At 47.0% G+C, this 26617-nt stretch overlaps 1 protein-coding gene across 1 annotated transcript in view; it reads right to left on the bottom strand.

The window, feature by feature from the left end:
- CADPS (Ca++-dependent secretion activator) overlaps positions 1 to 26617 on the bottom strand; it is a 350522-nt gene that overhangs the window by 150767 nt on the left and 173138 nt on the right. Inside the window, exons 2-3 of the mRNA XM_014946638.1 lie at positions 24665 to 24778; positions 17635 to 17967 (exon numbers count right to left, since the gene is read on the bottom strand). Coding sequence (XP_014802124.1) covers positions 17635 to 17967; positions 24665 to 24778 — 447 coding nt within the window. The remainder of the gene's footprint in view (positions 1 to 17634; positions 17968 to 24664; positions 24779 to 26617) is intronic.

Below are 26617 nucleotides of genomic sequence, written 5' to 3'. Positions count from 1 at the left end.
AGTGCCTGGCTGACCCCCAACACCCTCACATGTTGATGGTCGCCAGCTCCAGCCAGACCTGCTGCCTGCTGCATCTCCTGGGGTGCGTGAGTGCACCCCAAGGGAGAGAGCACTGCTCCCTGGGGAGATAACACCCCAACAGCAATTTACCCCAGAAAGGTCCAGCCAGTGAGACTGTGTTTCCCTCCTTCCCTGCTGTTGGAGGCTGCTGCCGTGGGCTGGCACCTTGCAGGTTTTTCAAGCACGGCTGCATTTTTGTGCCAGACAGGGCTCCCAGGCAGCATCGCAGAATGCTCTGATGGTGGATGCGGCTGGGGACCTGCCAGGAGACACACTTCTCCTCCTCCTCCCTGTCCTGGGGACCCTGGCTCAGTGCACCCCCAAACGGAGGAGTCGCAGCTGAGAGCCAGGCAGATGCAGGAGATGCTCTCGGTGTTTTACCTTCACTACACAAACCCTTCAGGAGCCCCACCAAGACAAACACAGAGCACAAACAGCCCAGGCAGGGGAGGATGGGCAGCGGGCATCCTGCTACGACAACAGGGTCCTGGGGTTCAAAGTCCCCGAAAACGGTACAGTTTAAAATTCCTCCTCAGCTAAGAGCCATCGCCCTCCACATCTCATACCTGATGCTCAGAGCAGGCTCCAGGAGCACAGGGATAACACACACACACGCAGCATCAGGAGCGTGGAGTCTTCACCCCGTTACCGCGCTGCAGACAATAAACATTTTATTTTCCTCTTGGCGGGGAGCCAAATGATTCCTAATGGCTTTCCTGGCCATAACACACGGACAACGCCGGCTACAGACCTCAATTTCTGACACATCAGCTGTAAAAGGCAATGGCCTTTAGATAAGAGAGCACCGAGGCTCCCGGCGGCTCTGGTGCGCAGCAGCGAGAACAATTAGGTTTTTTTTTTTCCAGAATGTGTATCGCAGGTAATAGAAAATATTAACTCACGTTACAAATATTTACAAAAAGTCAGATGTAATTAAGCGACTTGCAATTGAAAATTAACAACCTAAAAATTCAGCCGCGTAGACAGACAGCGTTAAATATAACTGCAGTTAATGCGAGCTGATTTAAATAGAGATAATCCGGCAGCAACAGAAAAAGGCAGTCAATCACGCTCCCTGTCATTAACATCCTTCTCCGTGTGGAATATTATTACGTGGAGCTTCGAGCTGCTCCTGGGGGGTGCAGGAGAGCCGTTTGTCCGTAGCCCTGCTCTGGTGGGAGCGGAGGGATGGGGTGTCTGTCTGTCCACCACTGCCCACCCGGGGCTGCAGCAGCCGCCCTGCACAGCCCAGCCCCAGAGAGCCACGGCCACGAGATGGCGAGTGGAGTCAGCCATCCAGCATTTTTAAAATCCTGTCTGCAACTCTGCGCGGCGCCGTGTGAGGCAGGGACCCCGACATCTTGCCTACGGGGGCATCAAGGCAAAAAAATAACGTCCCGGTGCCACCCTGAAGGTTCTACACTTCATACACAACAGCATGGGTAACCTTCCCCTGCTCCCCCCTCCACCGGCTGCCTCTGAATTATCTTTCCCTAGAGCTCGGTATGGATGGAGCCTCCAGGCAAAGCCTTGCCATCCCCAAAGGGTGGAGAGCTGGTTTTCACACTGGTTTACTAATTATTCTTTGCATTTAAAGCCAAATAAAACACTAGCTGCCCAACACCTCCATCCCAACTCAGGCTGGACGACCTCGGTGCTGGCACGCTGGAGAAGAGGGAGAAGCACCCACCACCCCTGAACCCCCAAGGGGCAGCCCACCCTGGGAGGGCAGGCCAAGGAGAGGACTGGGATGCCAGGGGAGATGGCCCAGTCCTCCACAGCAGAGCTCCATGAGCAAAATAGGATTGATTTAAGGCTAGGACATGAGCTGAGCTGGTGGGTCAGGCCTCACTGTAGCTGCGCAGTAACTCTTTCAGACAGCTCCTCTGCAAGGAGCACTCTCATCTCCCGCTTTTTGAGGAAATGCAGTTTATTTCGAGCTACATTGAGCAAGGCATGACCTCTTTCTTTGAAATTGTTACCAGGGCGGGAGGCTTTTGCTTACAGAGTTAGGAAAAATATATTGGACACTCAGAGAGTACGGCATTATAGTCTCGGCTATTGTTGAGGTCTCTTGGTGCTCTCTGAATGGCAGCACACTGCAAAAATAAGCTGATGACCTGCTCTCTGATCCTTTTTCATCAGTATTCTACCCTCTGTCTTCCCTCTAAGCTTCCACTGAGGGCAACGCACTTCGTATGCAGAAAGGACACGGAAGGAGAGCAGTGCAGAATATGCAGCTGGAATCCAGATGTGAGCCAGGGTAACCACAACTGTGGGTCCGCAGCGTGGCTACCTGCCCATCACAGGCAGCAGCTGCAGTTCTTTTTAGAAATTAAGAAAACATACTAATGAAGAAATTAAAGATAAAAACAATGTTTAAAGCACTCTCAGGGGAGTCAGCTTTTTTTTTTTTTTTTCTGCATTCTGCTCTGTAACCAGGTCAAAACTGCGCTGCTAGGGCCACCCTGTTACCTCAAATGCAGGTAGCATCAGATGCTACCAGCTATAAAACCACGTCAACATACACATATGGAACCTACAGCTGAAGATCTTCCCCTCCATTCCTTATTATCAATCACGTCATTTGTTAAAGCAGGTTTATGGAAATTCAAGGGGAGGAAACGAAACTTCGACGCCGGCACTCAGGGCAATGGGAGAAAATGAAATGTGTGTGCACATTTTTTTGCTTGGAGAATTTTTCTGGGCCCAGCCCTTGCTGTTATTTGCTGTCAGCGCCGCTCTTCCCTTCTGTGAGGATCGTGTTGGCATTGGTCAAATCGTGTCCAACGGAGTTTGTCCCTCTTGATTTCCAGTTGCATGTGATTTAATGCCATCAATGGGCATTTACCCCTTTTCCAGCAGGACTTGGACCCATTTTTCTTTCCCTCTGCTCACCAGTCCCCTTCGCCAGCCGCCTGACACACCCCTGCTCAGCAGCCCCTACCCAGGACTCTTGTTATTAATGGCTCTTATGAACTCTCCGCCTTTGAACAGGAGCGATTTACTTTTGATCGATGTCTGGCATCCAGTAATTTCACGCAAGAGTGGAGAGAGACTCCCTTGTGCCGCGGTGTGCCGCCATGGCCTGGCGCTGGGGGAGACAGATGTGCTCGCTCTCCTGCCCTCGCGTCCTGCGCTGCCCTTCCCCGAATCCTCTCCTCCATCCATCGCCACCCTGACTGCAGGCCAGACAAAATTCAAGGCGCTGAGACACCAGCTCTCCCGGGTAGCAGAGCAGGTTACTGATTTGCAGTGGTTCACATGGAGCTTCACGTGACAGCGATCACCCCTGATCCGGCCCAAACAAAATGTATTTTGATTGTCTCCATCCAGAAAAATCACCCTTATTTTGAAGCAGACCAGGTCTTCCCAAGATCACTAATGACGATGCTCAGATTGGGCCCATATTCTGACATCACAATACCAGTGTTTCTGCTAGTATATTTGGGACAAAAATAGATATTTAATTTTTTTTTGTTCATTGATGCTGCTTATTTTTTTAGCCATACAACGGATGAAACTGCAACTGGCATTATGATAGGAAAGTTTAATGATCCCAATTATCTCCTTGAATGTATCTTTGGCCATTTTCATCCACAGAAATAAAACTTTTACTGGCTGCCAGGCACCCTCAGCTGTTTTGCAATCACTGTACATACAGGCGGAACAGATTGACCAAGCAATGACCCTGAACAATTGTCTACGTTAAGTGGTAATAAAAAAGATCAAGAGTTACATGGCTGGCAAAAGTGATGCACAGGAAAAGGAGCACAGTCACCTCCTGCCACCGACCAGGCGCTGCTGGTGGAGAACAGGCAACACATCAATTACTGAAAACATCAGGCAGGTGGTTTTCTCCTCACGCTTTGCTACGGACCACGCTGTCGGTGGGGACTTCCCCGTGGAAAGCTGTTGTACCAGCCTCGAAGAAACTGTGTGGTCCTCATCGTGAATGCTGCAGATGTTCATGGGAAACCCAGAGCTTGAAACAGACTCTTTCCCAAATACTGCTGCTGCTACGTACTCACGAGTGATCACTCTAATTTTTATTATGGATTTTTGACAGCATATAAAGCAGAATTTAGAGTACATTGCTCTTCAATTAACTTAACCTGTATTATCCTCTCTAACTCTGATTCCCCCAAGCAGATCCAAACTATGGTGCTCTCGTCTGACCTGACAGTCACTCTCCTCCACAAAGTTATTTTGGAATCATTTCGATAGTGGCAGACACAGCTCCTTCACCTCGTTTACCCTTAGCTGCTACTTCACCATCTGAGCACAACTGTCCCCAGCCAAAAGCTAGGGAGGAAAAGGCCAAGCAGAGAGAAAATCCACAAGCAGAAAGGTGAATGAAGAACTGAGCTAGAAGACTGAATGTGGCCGCTCGATATCTTACATTTTTGAGTATTTGGATATGCACGGGGAGGGAAAGTAGGGAGTGAGATTCCAAGCCCCAGGGAGATGGTGGGTACAGCGATGAGGAACTGTTGCTGATATAGCACCCTGCATCAGAAATGAAGAGCACTGGGTTTTAATGTGATTTTAAAACATAAAATAAAGTGCTGTGTTTGGCAAATAACATTCTCATCAAATGTAACGGGCAACACCTGATTTAATAAAATTATTGTGTCAATAGTTTCTCCATGAAACCCTATCTCTGTTTTGCAGCTATTCTATCAGTCCTGGTCTCAGCTCTGCACGCGGGCACACAAGACTCCTGGTAATGGCAGCCAAACACATGCCTGCAGCTCATTTCAACAATGTTGTACAACACGAGCCTGCCAGCAAACTGGCAGAAATATCAGCAGGATAAATGACTGGTGTCGAGAACAAATAAGAGACCATTTAATTACTCTACTATTAGAATTTTATAATTTAAATCACCCAAGAGACTTTCTCGCTGTCGCCTCTGGACATAGCTAGGTCACAAAAGAAGCTCGTTGTGTTCCACAAAACCCTCCACAAAAGCCAACAGCTTATGGTCCTCAACCTGGGAACCAGAAAACTCTTCACTGATGCTCCTCCTGCTAAGGAACAACCAAGGAGTAAAGCCTTATGCTCAATGCCTCCCTCCAGCATCCTACTGCAATCTGTTACCTGCCAAGGTCCCCTAGCTTTGCTGGTGACCTGGTATTTTGCTTTGTGCGTCCTACGTTTTACCTTTTTATGTTCATACCTGGAGTAAAATACCCTCAGTATAGGTCTTGCCCAATTCCTCTTCCTGTGGACTAATGATGACTGGAGACCTGCAAGATCACTAATGTGGTGGTAGCGGTCAAGATGCAGAAATGAACACATGAGAACGAGCAGGGACATTTAACCAAAACTCAGCAGGGCGTTGGGCAAAGTCTGTGTTTGCTTCTCTGTGGGTCACTGTCTGTCCACTGCGCTCGCATCCTCCCCAACACCGTTCTTCATCACAAACCTCACTCCCCTGGCAGCATGCTCAGAAGAGAGCAGCAAGATTATGCATCTGCATAATCTTTGTTCTCCTTCATTGTGGGAATTGCCTATAATTTGAGCCAGCCCCTCCTCTGCAGGCTCTAAGAAAGGGTTCAGGCTCCAGCATGAACACATGAGCACACTTTGGCTCCACCAGTGCCCAGGAGCCCACAAGGCACAGGAACCCGGTCGTGGTCCAGGACAGGGACATCACGAGGTTCAGACTCCAACCTACAACCCATACTATGTGCTCCTGGGCCACCAGCACTCAGGGCTGTGCTGGGAAACTCCGCTCAGTTCCCTGCTGTGGCTATCAATGTTTAACACCCACAGTCTCCAACTTCAGCAGCACCTACAGCAAAACACACATGCCCCTGAGGTCTGACATCAAGGTGGCTGCTCGAGAGGTTTACGCCTCTCTCCCCTTCCTTCCAAGTCTTCCATATTACATGGGTAACTTCAGCTCAATATTGCCTTTAATCTCAAAATACTCTTTGGAAGGAAGGGCTGTTACACCATCATACACTCTGTTAAAGCGAGGGGTGCAACCATCTTCCCTCATTTGTTGAATGACATTTCTAAAAAGACTTCACACAGATCGACAAAGTATATTGTGCCATCTCCTCCCCATCTTCTTACTGTCCTCTATTTCAGAGACAAAAGAACTGGACCAAAGGCTGCAACACATGAAAAACACATGCACAGATCACTCCTGCTGGGAAACATCACTGCCGCCCTGCAATACGCAGCAAAGTCTGCGTGAGGGAGGCCAGCACGGTTTTTATGTGACTTTAAGCTATTATAGCTGCCTTTTAAATACATGAGAGGCTGTATTTGAAGCTGTCTTGCATCCAATTCCCTATTGAACTCGCACTCTAATTTCTCACAAAACATGAGTAGAATCAGATGTTCCAGAAAAAAAACAATCATAGTATATTGAATATGAAAACTCAACACTGAAATAGAGGTAAGGAACAGCTTACATAAGTTGCATTCCCTGTAGTTTGGGATACTAAGACTGAGCCTTTGAAATGCACGAAATCTAGTTTGTTGATCATTTCCCAATTTCTAGTCAGCTCAGTGGGAACAAATATGTGCCTACTTTGATATCCTTTAGAAGAAAATTCTTGGCACCTCATTTTTCTTAAGAAATACACCTATTCTCTTTTTATCTTGGTACTTTTTTAGACACAAACTGGAAGATTAACCCAGCTGTATTTTATATTCATGCAGTACTTTCTATGGCCTGATCCATCTGACTCCCAAAGTTTCTTCTGAATTAAAATGACACCGTCTATCACATCCCAAAGCTGTGGCAGGAAGCATTTGTCAAATAACATGGAAACAGTGGTAGTCTGAAGGCTGAAATGTAGAGGCTGGGGGAAAGGACAAGTGTGTAACACATCTTTTTAAAATAACTCTCTTTTCTAGAGCACTGAACATAGTATGGATTGCAAAGGGGTAGAAGTAGCCTTGGAGAATCCACATCTTTCAGAAATAAAGATTAGAGAAATTCAGTAAAATATTAACACAGAACTTTCAAAACATTCGCTTAGTGGATGACACATGTCACAAGAAGGATCTCTCTACTTCAGATGCTAAAAAGAAAACGGAAAGAGTAGTGTGTGGCATCAGGCTAGTGCAGCTCAGTGAAAACCAGCCCCAGTTCTCTGACAAGGCATTGCTGCTGAAACAAAGACCCTGGAGCTCTGGCACAAGCCTCCAGCATGACCACATACAACCCCTGCTATGTGGCACTACTATGCTAGCTTTATATTTTGCTCATGGGATAGGCATTGAAAGTTCCCCAGGAAAGCACCAGGATTTCAGTGATGAAACATACGAGTGAGGGTTGAAGTGTCGCAAAGCACTCAGGTTTTCATATGGAATTTCAAATTAAATTTAAAGACCTACGCACAAAATTAAATTCATGGGGTTGCATTGTATTTCCAGTTAAAAGGAAGAGAGAGAGGCATTAACACAGCGCAGGGTCATGCACCAGTTATGTCTTATTAAGTATTCCAGCCTTCCTTAAGATAAGCATCACATATGGGTTCTTTTGCAGTTAGCAGTTCCTCGCTTAAAGAGAGAGAGGTCTGGATAACACCCCTTCTGTCTCCCAGGGCCTCCTGGGCTGATTGACAGGAACATGTAATGTAGGGAACAAATGCTGCTCAAAGGAAAAACAAGATTACTTTCTCTGAAGGGGGCCAGTGGGGTCATTTCTTTGTCACATTCTCTGCTCGCCATCTCTGGTTGAGGAAAAGGCAAAGAGGAGGAGTGACATTTTCCTTTCCTAATAAAACACAGGAGAAGCTGGAGAACTGGATTTTACGAGTGATGGCTTGCACTGAATTCAACATTAGGGAAGCAAGAGAGGTTGCTCGAAATAAACATAGCATTTTGAGAGTCGAATACCACCTCCTGGAACTAGACCGCGTGGAAGCTCAACTCAGAATCCACCTCACGACCCATCTCAGTTACATTTTAGGTTGGTTTTTTTTGGATACCAGCAATACACATCTGATTTCATGTATCACCTTTGCCTCCAACCCCCTCGTGATGGACAATGTCTAGCTTGGCTTCTTCTTGGGCTGACCCACCAGGTGTTTTCAGGCTGGGTTACCCTGCACAGTGGCAATGTACCCCACCAGATTGTTGGGTTTTTCACTGCAAAGAGTTTTCCCTGAATTCAGCAACTCCACCACTTGCTCCCTCATTTCTCATCAGTATCTCCTCTGCCAATACAAAGGTAACACCTCCGAGTTTTCTGTTGTGTGCTATCCCAAATCTCCTCTCCACTGAAATTATTTTAAGCTATAATTCCTGAATGTTGTCACTTTTAATGATGCTCAAGAACTTCTCCTAATTCTTTAGCTCCTGCAAAACCTTCCCCACTGCTTCAGCATCTCTCTCTGCACAGCTGTGCCAGGAATGGTCCATCTACCTGGCCCTTCCCTCTGCTCTGACCTATTCCTATAATAAAGCCCAGAGGTGGAAGCAGCCCTCGCAGAGGCAGCAGACACCAGAACAGCTCTCCCAGCTAATAATCTCAGGGCCAAAGTGCTTCCCTTCCCAGAGACCTCTGCTAGTCCGCAAATGGCAGCATCAGCAGATCAGCACATCATCAGCTACTTCAATCCTTCCCACTTTTCCTCAGTTGCTCCTACTTAGAGCCAGGAATTCACCGTTCAGCTTATTCTTTCCAAAATGCAAGGTGGTGGTAGGGAAACACAATTGTGCCGATAAACATTCATTTGAAATAAGGCTCCTGATCTGATGAAAAAAACATAATAATCTGGCTAAGCAACAGGAAAGTCATGCCAACAAGTGGTTTTTCAGTGCAAGAAGAGAATTAGCAGTCCCTAAATAGAGGGGTTAAGGTAGATTGAAAATGTCAATTTATTGATATTTTATAAGGTAACCATGGTTATTTTTTATGCATTCCTTTGCAGCATGAATGCAGATGATGAAAAGTATTCATGGGCCAATTGAAACAAAAGTAAAACTGAAGAGATATCTTGATGGTAATTTAAACCTTAAACTGCGGAAATTAATCAGTCCACACAGACAAGGAAGAGCATTCAGCTGATATTGCACCACAAAAAACCCCTCGCTATATAGACAAATAAAAACCATTTCACAAAGGATGAGCATCTTGAAAATTATCCTGACTTTAGCCCTAATGTACCTGCAGGGATCAATGTTGCTGGAGCAGGACTGATCCAGTCTGATGCGTGAAGTTGCCCATGTGGCCTCTGGATAAAGCACAACTGTTTCTAATTTAATTTGCCCAAGCTGCTGGAAATGCAGGGGTCGGCGGGCCCCGGGGGCTGCAGCCCCTCCGTGCTGCCCAGTGAGGGGTCACTAATGGTCTGGGTGCATTACTCTTCTTTACTGATGCTTCTTGAGATAATTTTGCATGCTCTTCCATTAGACTAATGAGCTCTCTTGGTCGCTCTTATCTCGCTGGCAAGTGGTGTCACCCCTCACAGTGAGAGCAGGGGAGCCGATGGGAAGAGAGGAATGAGAAATAGCAAGGGTGCCCAGTTGTGACAATTAATGACCAAGTGCTCTACTGAGCAAACTAAATCAAAGCTTTGGTTCAAAGGAGTCCCCATGGACTTCTGCAGTAAATCAAGAATTAAATCCATCTCCAGAACCCTGTGGCAGAGGGGCTCCCAGCAACCAAAACATTTTGCATGGCAGCAGAGAGCAGAAATAAGAGGCTGCTCCTCAATTCCTGAACGTGTCTGGATGGTGACACCATTTTCTGTCCCTTAAATAACAGGCCACAACAAGCCAGTGCTCGTTTTGGTGGGAGAAGTGACATTTGGCTAGGCTGCAGAGAGGCATCCATGCCCCTAAACCCAGAGGGAAGGCTGGCAGGAGGTAGCGTGGGAAGGATTCGGTGCAGAAGACTTCTTCAGTCTAATAAACATCTCTGGTTAGTGTTAGAAGAAAACAACTGACTTCTCCTCTGCAAGTCTTCACTATTGTTGCATGACATTGTAATTTCCCTGCTAAACTTCTGCTCTTCAGATGCACAGTCTAGCCTGGTTTGTGTTAAGGGGCTGGAAAACCAGAAGATGTCCATAGTAGGGCCAGAACTCCAAGTTCCTAGTGCATGAAAACATACATCCCCAACTGGCAGCTAACAGGGTTAAAACACCCTCTGATTAAATGAAAGCATCTTTAATTAGTTTAATTGACCATGCCTCAGCCAAGACCATCTGCTCAGCAGCATTTGCCTTCTCTTTGCAGGAGCGATTGATCAGCCATAGCTAGAGAATACAGCATTAGGCTACATCAGATTTATTTTGTTTAATAGAAGAGCTAATTTGCTTTAAATTTAATTACAGGGGCCAAGATTGCTCTCTAAGTCCATAACAGCACAGAACATAAGCTGATCCTACAGCTAATGGACGCACACGTAGGTCCATACGTGTCTGTGCAAACCAGACACGTGGTGCCGACAGCTCTGGGGTCCCACCCTGGCCGAGAGCGATCGCTGCATTTGCCATCCCAAAAGGCAGCTGCCCCATGGCACATTGCCAGGCTGGCAGGGCCACCCCACTGGCCACCATGTCCCCCTCCAACCAGCTGAACTCCTCCCCGCAGTTCTCCATTGGATGCTGGAGGAGACCACGTGTCAGATGCTGGAGCAGGGAGATGTCCCATCTCAACCACTTCTCCTACTCTTAATTATAAAGACACTTAATGACACGCCACCTGCAGGGTCACTGTAGGGGACCGTTCTGTACCTCCTGGGTGACCTCCACCAGACAAACTCTCCTATGTGGAGCTGGACATCACACTCCCCCCATCCCTCTCAGCCTCTCCTCCCTCCCATGCCACCATCCTTCTTCAAAACATCGCACCCTGAGCTGACGAAGCAGGGCAATTCCCCCTCCCCGCAGGAGCACATGCATCTACGTCGTGTTATTACGAAGGGGAAAATTTCATTCACTTCCTAACACATTTTCCTTTTTCAGTTTCCCCATCGGGTGCTCAATCACTGCCGTCTTTGGGAGACGCCAGCGCCCTGGCAGGCACGCTGCGGCTGCCTGCTACAGGAGTAATTACAACCCTGCAGAAGGCTCTGGGCTGCCATTCCCGTTTCCATGGAAATAAATACTGAATTACTGAAAACAGAGTATGATGCTTTATGGATTTTGAGGCTTTTGATCATTTCGAAACCACCTTAACTTAATTTTTATTGGTGGCGGCGGAGGGGGGAGAGGATGCTCACAGTGTGGAAATAGGCGGAGCAACAAAAAGGTGTTTTGAAGGAGTGAAAGGGTGGGATTTGGGAGGAACAAAGGGGTTTGGCTGATGCCCTGGAGATTTGTAAGGGGGACAGTGGTGCTGGTGGAAGCAGCTGGTTGTCCACAGCATCCAGCCCTGGAGAGATGAGCCCATGGAGGCTCGTTGGTCCTTGCTGGCAGCCCCAGCACATCACTGTGCCCCCCGTGATGGTCTGTTTGTGGGGCTGAAGCAAACCTCCTGCCCTTTTGGAGGGGTCATTATAGCCAGCGTTAGCGCTTGAATGTCCAGAACTGCAGATAGCCATTTCACAGCTGTTCAGCTTCAAGATGAAGCTAGGAAAAAAAAGGAATTGCTTTATGTTCTGAAAAAATGATGAACAGGGAGCAGAAGGGAAAGTTCTGATACCAAACCCCCGTATCTCTGAATTGAAAGGACCCAGAGACACGCACAGACAGGCAACTCCATGCTGTGAGTAACAACCCTGGGCTCAATTCTCATTGCTAGGGACGGCTGGGAATTTTTCATCACAACAAACTAAGTGAAATACTTGGTTTGGGGAGGATACAAACCAACCAAACATTTATTTTGAGGTCACCTCAACCTTCATCTCACCATCTGAGCTGTTACAGTGCCTCACAGGAGTTTCTGTCCTAACTTGGGCTACATCTTCCAAGTACCACCACAACATCTCTGCAATGGGCTCAACACACCACAGCAAGTCAAGACATGAAGTTTGGAAAAACTACCTGAACGGCAGAGCTGAGAGAGGGGCAGAAGGTGAGACACCACCTCAGCAAATCATCTCCAATACCGAGTTGAGCTAAAATCAAACATTTGAATCAGGACAGAAATCCTAAATATCTTTTCTGCTAACGCTCCTGAAACTGATTTTTTTGGCAGAGGAACTTTGTGCTTTGTGAGAAATGTCAGCCTTCGGACACAGTGTCCTAATTCAGCTGCAAAAATAAATGTCAAAACAGTGAATTCTAGTTTTCAGCCAGCGCTGGTTGGCAAAATTTGGATTTAAATGTTTGCTAGCTAAAATCACCGGCCCCCAAAACTTACAAAAGAATTACAGTTGCACTGGTTAGAGTCTTTCATCCCTTTACATGAAATAGCCACCAGACAGTGTTGTGTTGTAGCCCACCCACTCATGCACACTTCTCTCATGTTTTACCTTCTACATGGATGGACAGGAATAGATGCTGAAAAACCACAACCATGTATTACTCAAGCAGGTTTGACACGCATATATTTACCTATTTGTTCTCAAATCTAATATCTAAGGGAATTAGATGAAATTGGAAGCTTAGGACAGGTATTTTGCACATTTAACAGGAGAGCCACAGTGTATGGGACACCTCAGGCCCAGGCAAGAAGAGAAAGGCTGACTGTGGAGACTGTGAATTCAGACAGGGCCAGCCCAAGCATGCAGGACTTCCTCCAAAGCGGGAGGAATGAGGTGTGCAGCTCATCGTAGATGTGGTCAGGACACCAGCTACTGCTGCTGGATTAACTGAACAGCACTGTACTAGCTCCTTCTCTTCTCACTGCAGCTAAAAATTACTTTCAAACACAGCTTGAGATAGAAAAGTAAATCACTGCCCTACGGCTGGGGAAGAACAAGATGGGGAGAACACCACAGCCTGATTTTCAGAGATGATGCTGCAATTCAGCCATCATGAAGGTCAGTGGGAAATACTGGGCTCATGTCCAAGGACATGCTGGCAGCAGCAAAGCCCCAAGTTTGGAATTGCCCAACACTTATAGAAAATAGCTCCTGTATGACTCTTCCACAATCTCAGGTTAATTACGAAGAGCTAAACTCAAGCCTTGCCTACGGGTTCTGGACCAGAAACCCAAGACCGAAACACACTTCTCACTCCATGATGCCTCTTACACAGCAGAGGAGCTCGCTGCTGGAGCCGGAGATACCCAATTTCCACGCTGACTCCAGTGGAGCAGAAACACCAAGCCACACAGCATGTGTTATGCAAAAAACTTAAGCCTCTGTGTATTATTTACAATGTTCTAGTCAGAGGTTGTGCTTAACAACACCGTTATCTCCACAACTATTCTGCTACAACACCACTTCCCGTCTTTGCTTCCTAAAAGCCTTTCCGACTGCATCAATCCCTTTTGCTCTGCTGCTATCTCTGATCCTGCTGTATCACTTCTATCACATTAAGAATACACTTATCTCATACCACCTGGGGATATTGTATATAAAAAAAAATCCCTTTAGAAATCATCCCTCCTTCCGCACAAACAAAATATTATTTCAGAAGCGAATGGAAATACTGTCCCAGTGATGTAATCATTATGCAATTAGCGAGTATGATGTAACACGAGGCCACATAGAGAAAAGCATCTTCTTTCAGACTGCAGGAGAAGTTCAAGCAAGTGTTTGGGGCTCTCAGCACCTTTCCTGCTCATGCTTTAGGAGGACAATAACCAGGTAAAGCTTTCTTACCCCTTGCCTCCTTGCCCAGCCTCCGGGGCAGTTTCACCCCACACTCCAAAGCAAGGGACAGTAGGTCAGACCAGCCAGCTCCTCCGCTCCCAGCAATGGGAGAAACAGGAGAAGTCAATGGGTTTTGCTTTCCTAAGCCCAGGTGATTGCCTGATAGACTGCATTAACAGCACCGCGCTGCCGCTCCAGAAAGAGTGATGGCATTCAGACAGACTGCCAGGGAAAAGGCTCCATTTCCCCAATTCCTCCCATGCACGGCTGACAAGTGTAGGTCAAAAATAAGCGTAGCTTATACTGTGCCAAACCACTGCTGGGAAGCTCGTGATTGCCCCCAGATTTGTTTAGGAGGTTTGCTCAGTCCAAGTGTAAAGCCCGTGCCTGGCACCGCGGCAGGCTGCTGAGCCAGGGTCCACGGTGGGCTCTGGCAAGAGCTGCCCGAAGGAAGAAAGCAAATATATTAATCACCCACGTGCGCACAACTTGAGCCTGCACAACGTTTCTGGGAATATTGGAATTTCAGCATATCCAGGAAAACACCAGACAGTGTTTTCCTTTTACTCATTTCCAAACAGAATATAGAAAATATTTTGTTCTACGGAACAGGTGACAGAAGCTTCAATCAAATTATTAAGAAACAGATTTAAGTTGTACTTCCAATTAACTCTGAGGAGACAAGAGCCAGATCAACAGAGTCAGGGTGCCTTCACAGGGAGGCAACCGAACACTGGCTGGGCTGACTCTGACCAAAACTCAATCCAGACTGAAACAAAACAGCACGATGGAAAGAAGTGACCATTTTTAGGGGTTATGGGGCCTGTGAAAGCCCAACAGGAACACTCTGTGCTGCAAGTGCAGCTGCAGGCACAGGCTAAGAGGGGTTTGCAAACCCACTCGGGCAGGAACTTGCTGCTGTCTCCAGGACTGGCTGGCAGCGGTGTTTGCAGAAGATGAGAGACAGATGCAGCAAATGAAAATTCATAAAAATGCAAAGTGGCAGTGGTGGGAAGAGAGCGATGGCTGGAAGGAAGTCCTGCAGAAGCATGTCCCAGCCCTGCCATACCCAGAGCACACGTGTATATGCAAAGCAGGGAGCCGTTCCTCCCCTCCGGCCACCCCTGGTCCTCTCCCACCCAGCGCCCATCCCAGCTGCTGCAATGCTGTTCACGCGATTCTTCCCTCTCCTGATGCCTCTGGTGTTAGTCCTGTAATGTTGGCAGGTGCCTCTGGCTCCCTAATTGGTGTCAGACTTCCCCTGTCAGAGATGCCATGGTGCAGACTGGCTCAGCACGATCCAGGAGGTTACGGCACGGGAGAGTTTCCAAGCCACAAAGGGCACTGCCCAGGGCTTGACTCGCATCTCCAGCCCGCAGCAATCGGGCACCCAGCTGCTGTCCTGGCTTTGAAATCTGCCCCGTGTGAACACCAAGAGCTTTTGGAGTAGGAAATAATTTGCTACTAAAGTTTAGGATGGAAAAGAAAAAAAATCTCCTGTTTGAGGGCTGATGCCAATGCTTAATCACGAGAGATCAGAAGGAAGCTTTCATGGGGGGAAAGAGGGAGGTTACTGAATATGCTCATTGCATATCATTTTCTGCTCTCCCCTGCAGCTCTGCTGCAGAAAACACACTAGCCAAGTGGTGCGTACATTTGACTTTTGCCAAAAACTCCCCATGTAAGCTAAGCAAATAAAAAGATTTGTAGGTTGATAGGTTTTACTTATACCCTATAACAGGCTGGCTGCAAGCAATGCCCGAGATCCTGCGGGAAAGAGTAGTAGTCAACATCAATTTTGGTGCTTCACAGCAAGAAGGAACCTCTCCTAAGGGCTGCCGGAGGCTGGAGAGCCCCAGAGATCCCTCTGGTAAAGCCCAGATGACATGACCACAGGTAGCACTGAAATGAGGGTCCCCACAGCAAAGCCTGCAGCTCCCATGGGTGCTGACTGCTCACTTCCCTGCAGGACCTAATGGGTGCTGGAAAAGACCACCAGCAGTCACCTGCTCCCACCCCACTGGGGCACCAAAACCACCTGCAATGTACCCCAGGAAAATACTGAACAGCTGAACGACTGCTGGAATCGAGCTGAGCTGTGCCTTGTATAGAGGACTTTCCCTTCTGCATAGCCAATCCTCACTATCCAGGTATTAAAAACACAGTAACTAATACTTGCTTTCAACAGAAACTATGTCTTTCTCTAAAAGCTTAAATTACAGGTTTGCCGCCTGCAAGTATTTAGAAAAAACCCAGAATTAAATCCTCCACTCTCAGAGTAAAAGCAGGACCTAGTGCAGGAAACAGGCTGCTCGATGCAACAGGGCAATTTGCAGGGAGCAGCCACTGGGTTCACGGTGTCGGCCAGAAAGGCTCTCATAAGCAGAGATCATCCACAAAGCGGGGCAGCCACGATCAAATACTGTTTTCTGCTTCACTGGGAACCACAAAACAAGAGGGTAGGATCACACACACACTCACACAAAACCACCCTTGCTCCTTAGCTGAGCACAGGTCAAGGGAGGATGAGAGACACAGGGCTTGAGATGGTTTAAAAAACCAAACAAACAGCACTGCAGAACTGACTCAGCTCTCAACGTATCACTGAAAACATCATGGTTTTGATGAAGTCCTCCAACACAGGATGCAGGCATGAAATCTGGTTTGTAAACATAATTTATGAGGACTGATGCAGTCCTTGCCATTGCCTTTTTGCTATGAAGACGCCTTACTCAGGGACATTCATTATCCTCTCCCCACTCTGCCATTAAGGTCTGAGACGAAGAAGAACAAATGCAAAATAATTAAGCTCTTTATAGGAGAAAAAAACAGCTCAAACATAATTTTCTATGTCTTGAAAAGAATTGGAAACGTCTAGACAGAAGACAGACAGAATTGGTCTCCGATGTATTAATTTCAATAAGAAGTTGAACCTCTGAATTACTGGGAAGAGATTGAGGTCTCCTCCTCCTCATCCTCCTCCTCCTCCTAAAACTTTCCACAGCATTACCTTACCCTCCCCGTGACTCTGACATCCTTTATCCCGCCTGTGATATTTATATCTGATAGCACGGGACCGTAATCTGGGTCACCAGCAGCCTGGGCAGCCACCGACAGCCCTCAGCGAGAGCTGCTGGAAATGCAAGCAGCACTGCAGAGTCCCAGCTCCACGCCTCTGGGGAACTGGCTCTTACTGGGGGAGGAAAAGAAAGGAATGGGAAAGGTTTTCATCTGTCTGGGAACTCCTAGTGCACACGGAGCTGCCCTGAGGTCATGGGGGGTTTGGGATGCTCTATCCTTCCACCATGGGCACGCAGGGGGCACAGAGGCTCCCTCTATTTAAGGAGAGCCTGTACAACCTCAATAAGTGAGTTTGCATAAGACATCCACCCCGGGGGCATCTGAGCTTCAACTACTAATAAGGTTATTGTAGGCTGCAAGAACGTACTTCTGTCATGTAGATTGGTGATGTGACAGCAGAAAGGCAAGCGAGTAACAGCAAAACTTAGGCTCACTTAGGCACCATCACAGACATGGTCATCCAGACACCGAGCTGGAGGGATAAAGTTTTCCCATCTCAGCAATCCTATGGGATTTCAGGGAAGGAAACTTTATATAAAGACCTTCTAAAACATCTGCAGAAAACCCTAAGCAGCCAACCAAGAGAAAACAACGGTGGGCAAGAGGAGGTGGCCCACTTGGACAGCCAGAACATAACTGGCGGTGCACAAGGCCCACAATGAACCAAAACCCCCTTCCCCAGTGGAAATTCTCTCCAAAACAGTCTGGTCAGAGCCAAAGTCTCCACTTCATAAAAGCAGTATTTCCTACTGGCAAGCCCTTCCCCAAGAAAACCCCTTCCATTCCCGCACAGTGTGGGAGAAGGACCTTACCTGACATGCATTATATAGAAGCTGATGCTCAAATTTCTTGATCCCCAAAATGTTCTGGAACATCTCGTAGAGCTGCTCCTTGCTGAGGATGAGCTCAGAGGCAGCGCTTGCTGTCATCCTGGCCTGCTGCTTGCGGGGATCCTCTTCCCCACGGTAAATAGCATCAAACTTTGCCATCCAAGAGCTCAGGACCGTCTCCTTGCTGAGGCCATCAATTTCTGGCAGGCTCCGCACCCTCTTCTCAATGTGCTTCTTGAAGACCTCCCGGGAGTCATTCGCCGAGCACCCTCCGCTCTGCACCATCCTAGCAACGCGGTCGCTTTTCAGAAATACCTGCAAAAAACAGGGGTGACTTCAAATGGTGCCACTTAAGAAAAAAAATAATTTAAAAATCCCCCTTAAGTATCACAAAATGTTGTTCCACTGCTGGGAAGCCCACCTACTGGCTGCCAGGACACCTTCCGACTCCTCACTCAACAACCATGTGCTGCCAGATGGACAGTTTCAGCTGTACTTTGGGAAGTGTAATGAAATCAGTTGAAGCTTCTGCTTTGTGTCCACTGAAATGGAACATTTTGATGCAATTACGACTTCATGCAATGTTGTGGTCGCACCTCTACAGATACATAAATGCCCTTTGGGAAAGCAGGATTGTATTTTGCTCTATCAAATGTTCTAATAAGGAAGTTATTGCACAACTATGCTCATCTAGCCAAATTCTGCCCTGTCAGAGGGAGCCCAGTCATCCTCCTCAAGTCATTACATTGCATTTATGCTGGTGGCCAGGCGCCTTGGAAACTTCTCACCAGTGCAAGGACCAGGCTTACATTAACTTAATGCACCAGAGGAGATCTTTGCAGACTGTATTGTACTTGCATTGTATCCATTAATTTAGTCTTACCTTCAGTAAATAACATGTGTGTCCCCACTTCTCCCATACCCTTGTCTTTCCAACCTGGGCAACCAGCACTGGAAGAGCACCGTGAAAACACTCCAGGAAAGGACAAGGACAAATGGCCTGGATCTTTGCAAACTGATGGGTAGCACCAAGACAACTCAGATGACTAAATGGTGCCACAGCCACAGGTGGATAAGGCCAAATCCCTTCTAGCTCTAGTTTTGCTGAAGCAGCACAGGATGGTCCAACATGGTTTGAAGCTGCCTGGGGAAGCTTCAGACAGAGCAGCTTGCACGGCTTTGCAGGACCCTGACAGCAGGAGGGAGGGAGAAGGCTTTTGATGAAGATGCTCTTTCCCACCTCCAGAGCAGCAGAAGGATCAAAACACACCAGACTCCTGCGGATGAGGAGATGCCATGGGAGCAACGCAGAGCTGAAGGGTGAGAGAGGGACAGGGGGATATTGTGTTGGCTGTCCTCTCCCGAGCCCTGAGCACAGGAGAGCAATCGATGCCCAGCGAGAACTGCTGTTTTATAAATGATGCTGAGAATGGATGAATGCAGCAGGCTGGGGAGAAGTTGTGCCAGCACCGGGGTGTATCTGTCAGCTCTGAATAATTAAAGAGCTTGAGGATGACCTAAGGACATGGCAGATTCTTTTATACCACTCAGCAACATGGCACTCTGTGTTCCCAGATGCTTGATGGCACAGGCAGCTGTCGGGAGTAGGAGTGGGTTTTGCTCCAGGACCAGCCCAGAAATGCTGCTGAGGAAGAGCTGGGCTGTTTCCTTCCAACATCACTGTGCTGGGGAACGCTCCCTGCAGACAAGACAGGCAGGATGCCACCCAGCAGCCTCTTCAGTTCATGCTGAAATGACACCAGTACACATTTTGTTTCCTTGAAGAGCTTAAACGTGAATGATAACACCCCGGGTGTGCGCAGGTGCCTGTATGTAATAGGTGAGAGTTATCAAAACCCAAGCTGCCGGCGCAGCTGAGGAAGTCCACAGCACACTGACTGCTGGAAACAGTGGGAGGTCACGGTGAATGGCCCTGCTGCCACGTCCTCAGCTCCAGAGTCCCCTCTTTAATCATCTGCTCCAGTTGCCTTTGGCCTGACCCTGTGCGACAGGGCTAATGACTTCCCATACCCACCAGAACCAGTGGCTGTGGTTACCCGTGGTCCTCACCTCTGTCGGAGGGATGATGGCACTGTGAGCAGAGGGACCCTGTTCCCCATCTCCCCTCAGCCCCGGGTTTATCCTTCTCCCCAGGTGTGGAGAAGCAGCCAGCAGAGGAAAGGAGGGCTGCGGCTGGCAGGGGGGAGGCAGGCGCGGGGGAGTGCCAGGCAGACACAAAGCAGCAGAAAAAGACCGTGAAATAGGAAGATAAAAAAAGATAAAAGAGGTGTTTTGTCCTGCAGAGAGAGCTGCTTTCTTTAGAAAATACCAGGTGACTCTCCCGGCTGTAAGACTGCCTAGTAGGATTGCCAGGAGTCAAGAATGGCTGGAGCAAAATCCTAGTGTGGGTGCACACACCGGGGCATGCAGAAGGGAACTGGCCTCTGGAGCCGGGTCAGGCACCTCCTGCCACATCCATAGATGAGCCCCCCATGTCACACGTCACTCTGTCTGCCCACAGCAGAGTGGAAACGGGTCTAATGAAGCATTTCCATAATACCCACTCAGGGGCTGCTGCATAAAGTACTGATTGACAGCAGAAGCTTTACTCAGCAGAAGTAAAAGGAGATGAGAAACGCTGTCCTGGAGCATCTGCTAGAGTGTGGTGGGCCTGTCTGGCACACAAGGGTCTGCAGTGTTCCTGCAGGCACAGCAGTGCTTTGCAAGGTTGACAGCAGAAGCTTTACTCAGCAGAAGTAAAAGGAGATGAGAAACGCTGTCCTGGAGCATCTGCTAGAGTGTGGTGGGCCTGTCTGGCACACAAGGGTCTGCAGTGTTCCTGCAGGCACAGCAGTGCTTTGCAAACCAGCAGCAGGGGCCTGCTCAGATCACTCAATCTTTTAATTTGATAGTAACCTGTGAACTAGCCTAAGACTGACAACCACACGCTTACCCCTTGACAGCAGACTTAACTGCAGAATGTGGCCACGCAAACACATTCAGGGCAAGAGCAAACGCATTCCTGACCTACCAAGTCACCTTTACCTCCTCCTTTCTCCAGCAAAAAAAAAATAAATCATTCCCCAGGTAATGAGCTATTCTGCAGTGTTAGTAAGAAGACTCCTTAGAAAAAAGACCTGCACAGAGATGGCCAGTTTCAGCTGAGAAAAAAACCAAGTTTTAATATCTTCCAAGCCATCATGCAGCTTCATAAGTCAGTATCTAAATGCTGATTTCTAGATGGTGTCCATCCAAGGGACAGTTAATTATACAAAACCCTGAGCTTTGCAGGAGCTGGGAGAAGCAGGACCTGCTGTGATGACCCCATGGCTGAGCCAAGGGTGGGCACCTCTCTGCAGAGAAGGGAGGCAGGAACACCATCAGCAGGGAATGCTGCTCAGAGGCTTTCTGCAGCGAGGCTTTGCCTTGAGCCACTTTGGCTGGTGCCGAGGCCACCACACACAGCCACACTACAGCTGCTCAGAAGCTGAAAGTACAAGGCCGTAAATCAAAGGAAACCAACAGCTGAAAAGAAGAAAAAGAAAGTTGCACTGAAGGACACAGAGCGATGCATTATGCTTTTTGTGGCCCCTTTTAAGTAGGACAGAGCCAGTAGAGCATCCAATTGAGCTGAAGACATGGGGTTCGCAGACATCTAGTGCTGATCAACTGCTCTTCGTAAGTTTGATCACTTGGGGTAATTATACAGCACAGCTCTTCTGGAGCTGGTCAGGACACACACTTTCAGCCAGACACACCAGTGAAACAGGGATGTAATTTGTCTGTTTTTAAGCAGTTTCATTTTCCTGCCCAATAGTCTTATCTGAAGACATTATGCTGCCCTTACATCCTAAAATGCAGCTCTCGCCACCTTGAAAACTTTCTCTGAGAGCATCTGTTCAGTGAAGCTGCGATAAACTGATGATCCCTTGGCAATTTCTTTTCTGATAAGAGATGTAAATTACCCTCAGCTTCCTTCCTGTACAGAGAATGATGGAGCAGTAACTGCTAGGCCAGTTTAATAGAGTTAATCCAGAGATAATTTGTGCTTTCCTTACACAGAAGCAGCTGCTGCCATTTTTAATAGAGTTAAAATTCTCTTCAGTTTTAGTATCTGATTTTGGTCCTCTCTTAGATACCACTTCCAGAGAAATATTTTATGTAGGCAATTCAAAATCTTCACCTTTTATGACAGAATAGCTCTAGGGAGAAAGAGAAATGGTTTGCAGAAAGGCTAGCAAAAAATAAGCGACACTCCTCATACAAATCACGAGGACTGACTTCCTTCAAAAACAGAAGCTCTTTCCTTCTGAGAAAAGATATGAAAGGCAGCACTAAGGGCTGCATACAAAGAGGTGCAAAAAGACAGACATGCATAATTATTCTTTTGCACAATTATGAATGACGCTTCATGTTCTTTGGTATCATCTAGTTTTGTAGATGCACACCCCCTCCCTCCCCCTTTGCTTTACAGCACTTGTCACACCAAAGAGAAAAGACAAGACTCTTGCTGAAAATCCCAAAGTCAATTAGACGCAATGCAAAAGCTTCAGCAAGAACTGAATGTGCTGCCCAGTTTTCTCTTGGTATTTTTCACAGGGAACACGTGATGCTGATTTTATATTGTGCCATCACACCGGGGCATGCAGAAGGGAACTGGCCTCTGGAGCCGGGTCAGGCACCTCCTGCCACATCCATAGATGAGCCCCCCATGTCACACGTCACTCTGTCTGCCCACAGCAGAGTGGAAACGGGTCTAATGAAGCATTTCCATAATACCCACTCAGGGGCTGCTGCATAAAGTACTGATTGACAGCAGAAGCTTTACTCAGCAGAAGTAAAAGGAGATGAGAAACGCTGTCCTGGAGCATCTGTTAGAGTGTGGTGGGCCTGTCTGGCACACAAGGTCTGCAGCGTTCCTGCAGGAACAGCAATGCTTTGCAGACCAGCAGCAGGGGCCTGCTCAGATCACTCAATCTTTTAATTTGATAGTAACCTGTGAACTAGCCTAAGACTGACAACCACACGCTTACCCCTTGACAGCAGACTTAACTGCAGAATGTGGCCACGCAAACACATTCAGGGCAAGAGCAAACGCATTCCTGACCTACCAAGTCACCTTTACCTCCTCCTTTCTCCAGCAAAAAAAAAATAAATCATTCCCCAGGTAATGAGCTATTCTGCAGTGTTAGTAAGAAGACTCCTTAGAAAAAAGACCTGCACAGAGATGGCCAGTTTCAGCTGAGAAAAAAACCAAGTTTTAATATCTTCCAAGCCATCATGCAGCTTCATAAGTCAGTATCTAAATGCTGATTTCTAGATGGTGTCCATCCAAGGGACAGTTAATTATACAAAACCCTGAGCTTTGCAGGAGCTGGGAGAAGCAGGACCTGCTGTGATGACCCCATGGCTGAGCCAAGGGTGGGCACCTCTCTGCAGAGAAGGGAGGCAGGAACACCATCAGCAGGGAATGCTGCTCAGAGGCTTTCTGCAGCGAGGCTTTGCCTTGAGCCACTTTGGCTGGTGCCGAGGCCACCACACACAGCCACACTACAGCTGCTCAGAAGCTGAAAGTACAAGGCCGTAAATCAAAGGAAACCAACAGCTGAAAAGAAGAAAAAGAAAGTTGCACTGAAGGACACAGAGCGATGCATTATGCTTTTTGTGGCCCCTTTTAAGTAGGACAGAGCCAGTAGAGCATCCAATTGAGCTGAAGACATGGGGTTCGCAGACATCTAGTGCTGATCAACTGCTCTTCGTAAGTTTGATCACTTGGGGTAATTATACAGCACAGCTCTTCTGGAGCTGGTCAGGACACACACTTTCAGCCAGACACACCAGTGAAACAGGGATGTAATTTGTCTGTTTTTAAGCAGTTTCATTTTCCTGCCCAATAGTCTTATCTGAAGACATTATGCTGCCCTTACATCCTAAAATGCAGCTCTCGCCACCTTGAAAACTTTCTCTGAGAGCATCTGTTCAGTGAAGCTGCGATAAACTGATGATCCCTTGGCAATTTCTTTTCTGATAAGAGATGTAAATTACCCTCAGCTTCCTTCCTGTACAGAGAATGATGGAGCAGTAACTGCTAGGCCAGTTTAATAGAGTTAATCCAGAGATAATTTGTGCTTTCCTTACACAGAAGCAGCTGCTGCCATTTTTAATAGAGTTAAAATTCTCTTCAGTTTTAGTATCTGATTTTGGTCCTCTCTTAGATACCACTTCCAGAGAAATATTTTATGTAGGCAATTCAAAATCTTCACCTTTTATGACAGAATAGCTCTAGGGAGAAAGAGAAATGGTTTGCAGAAAGGCTAGCAAAAAATAAGCGACACTCCTCATACAAATCACGAGGACTGACTTCCTTCAAAAACAGAAGCTCTTTCCTTCTGAGAAAAGATATGAAAGGCAGCACTAAGGGCTGCATACAAAGAGGTGCAAAAAGACAGACATGCATAATTATTCTTTTGCACAATTATGAATGACGCTTCATGTTCTTTGGTATCATCTAGTTTTGTAGATGCACACCCCCTCCCTCCCCCTTTGCTTTACAGCACTTGTCACACCAAAGAGAAAAGACAAGACTCTTGCTGAAAATCCCAAAGTCAATTAGACGCAATGCAAAAGCTTCAGCAAGAACTGAATGTGCTGCCCAGTTTTCTCTTGGTATTTTTCACAGGGAACACGTGATGCTGATTTTATATTGTGCCATCTTCACTGTTTTAGAGTACATTGTTAAAATGAATCAGGAAAATTTTTTTCAGTTTAAAGGACTCAAGCTATAGGATACACCACGGGGTGGAGGTTGCCACGGATGCTGTATGGTTGTGTGTTCAAACCCTGAACCTCACAAACCTTGTGATGCACCAGACATCAGATGGAAGAAGCCTTGCACTTGCCTTTGTTTTGTGCTGTTTAATAAAGGGCAATCCATTAGTTCAGAATTTGACCCCGCCTGTGAATAGGAGTGAGAACAAGGATTCCCAGGCACAGTGTATTATGTACTCCTTACCTCGTAGTAGCTCTGGACAGCGTTTATAAAAGCTTCATCTGCCACAATCTGGGTTTCTCCATTGAGAAAGGCCTGGAAACGATCTTTGATCGTCTGGAGCTGCTGCTTACTTATCTGCAAAACATGCCAAAAGGAGAAAATTAGTCAAGAAAAGTTTATGTATGAGGAAAAAAACCCCCACTAATTCTTCTGCAATATTTTATTGGGGTGCTTATGATGTACACTTCAGCACTCCTTTGGGGACAGCAGCAATAGATGAGGAATCCACCACACGTGGGTATACACACACACACAGGCTTTTCACCCTGGCAAGTTCATTTAAGCATCATGAGCACCTCAAACCATCCTGAACACCATTTCTAAACAACTCTGCCACCACAAAACTGGTTTGTATAAGACTTTTATCACTTCAGGTAAACCTAAGTCAAAAGCAAGCAGCTCTGTGCATGCTTGGAAAAGCTGGTTTCAGTACAATCTCTTCCCCATTTAGTCTCTCCTCCCCTTCAAAAGATGAGGTTTCACCACCAAACGGGAAACCTTGAGAGCTGGCTGTTGAAGTCAGCCCTCATCAGCACTCTGAGGCCTTAGTCTTTCCTCATTTGTTTTTCTTTCCTTGCTCTTTTCTTTTGGCTTGTCATACATAAAACACCAGTCAGGACCAGCGCTGAAAGAATTTAATGCCATTTAATGCCAAAGAGATCATAGGAGGGCAAACCCGTTCCCCTCATCCAAGCAAGGACTTTCTCTGCTATCTCTGCTGCTCAAAACAGTTTCTGTCCAGCATACAGCTGGTATAACTTACAAGGCAGTTCTAATTTTGGCACAATGACATCAGTAGAAAGTTTACAAGAGTTTGTTCCAGCCTTGTAAGATAACATGGCATTATTTTGCCAATTTATCTGCCAGTTTAAAAACAGATATAGCTAAAAAAACTCCCACCTCTTCAGCTTGTAGCACAGTCAAAGTCACAGCAGCACTTAACTCATGTACCAGCAATGCCAGTACAACATCTTAAGACGCAGATAAAGCTCATGCTGAAGTGCTGCTGGCATTTAGCTACAGTTTTGCCTGGTTTACCACATGGCTACTACAGGTTTTAGGCTAAGGATTAATTTAGACAAAAGAGAAGGAAGCAAACAAGATGTATATATGACAACTCCAAACATAAAGGGCAAAGAGAGCAGTAAGAATTAGGACAACTATTTACTAATGACCAAAAGGTCTAGAGAAGGCGGCTTTTTTTTTTCTCACTTGTATGCCAGCAGAAGAAATCAGCCCATTAGAATAGAAGAGAAAAATAAAACTAATTGCTCTAAGCGTCTAAAGGGCTTTGAATAAAGTATCAAAAACTACAGAGATCCAAACAACTAGAGCATAACGAAGCCTGGTAAACACAGCTAGTGATAAAAAGCAGGAGAGGGACCACTTGGAAAATGCAATGATAAATATCACTAGATCTAGATGATGTGCCACGTGGGGTGTTTAGGGATTGCAGTAACGAACATCATGAATACTGGTAATTAATTCTGCAACACCACGCTGAGGAGGGTTAGTGAGCAATGGCAATTTGATGCGATAGTCTGGGATTAGTTTATCCTGGTGCTTATGGAGAGGTGTTCATCAAAGTGACATAAAGCAAGACTCAATATGCTCTGCTTCGGAAAACATGGAACAGCCTTTGCCATCCCTGTGGGTGCTGGAAAGTCGTGTCATTCCCAGCCCCAAAAGAGCAGCCCACACTTTACGGGGTCTGACACACGCAACAAGGCTCAGCATCACAGGGCTGGTGCAAGGATCATCCCTCTAACCTGACCCACCTCTGCCCTGGTCACCATCTGCAAAGAGCCTTGTGGAAAAGCACTGTTAAAAGCGCCTCACTTTAAGGCTGGCAGGATCTAGGTTTTGGCTATAAGAGTCCACCTGCCATGTCAGGCACCTAAAACTCTTTGTGGT

The sequence above is a fragment of the Calidris pugnax genome, unplaced genomic scaffold (genome assembly GCF_001431845.1).
Source record: "Calidris pugnax isolate Ruff unplaced genomic scaffold, ASM143184v1 scaffold81, whole genome shotgun sequence".
Lineage (NCBI taxonomy): Eukaryota > Metazoa > Chordata > Aves > Charadriiformes > Scolopacidae > Calidris > Calidris pugnax.
Note: the sequence above shows the minus strand (reverse complement) of the source record. Positions and strands in the feature narration are given on the sequence as shown.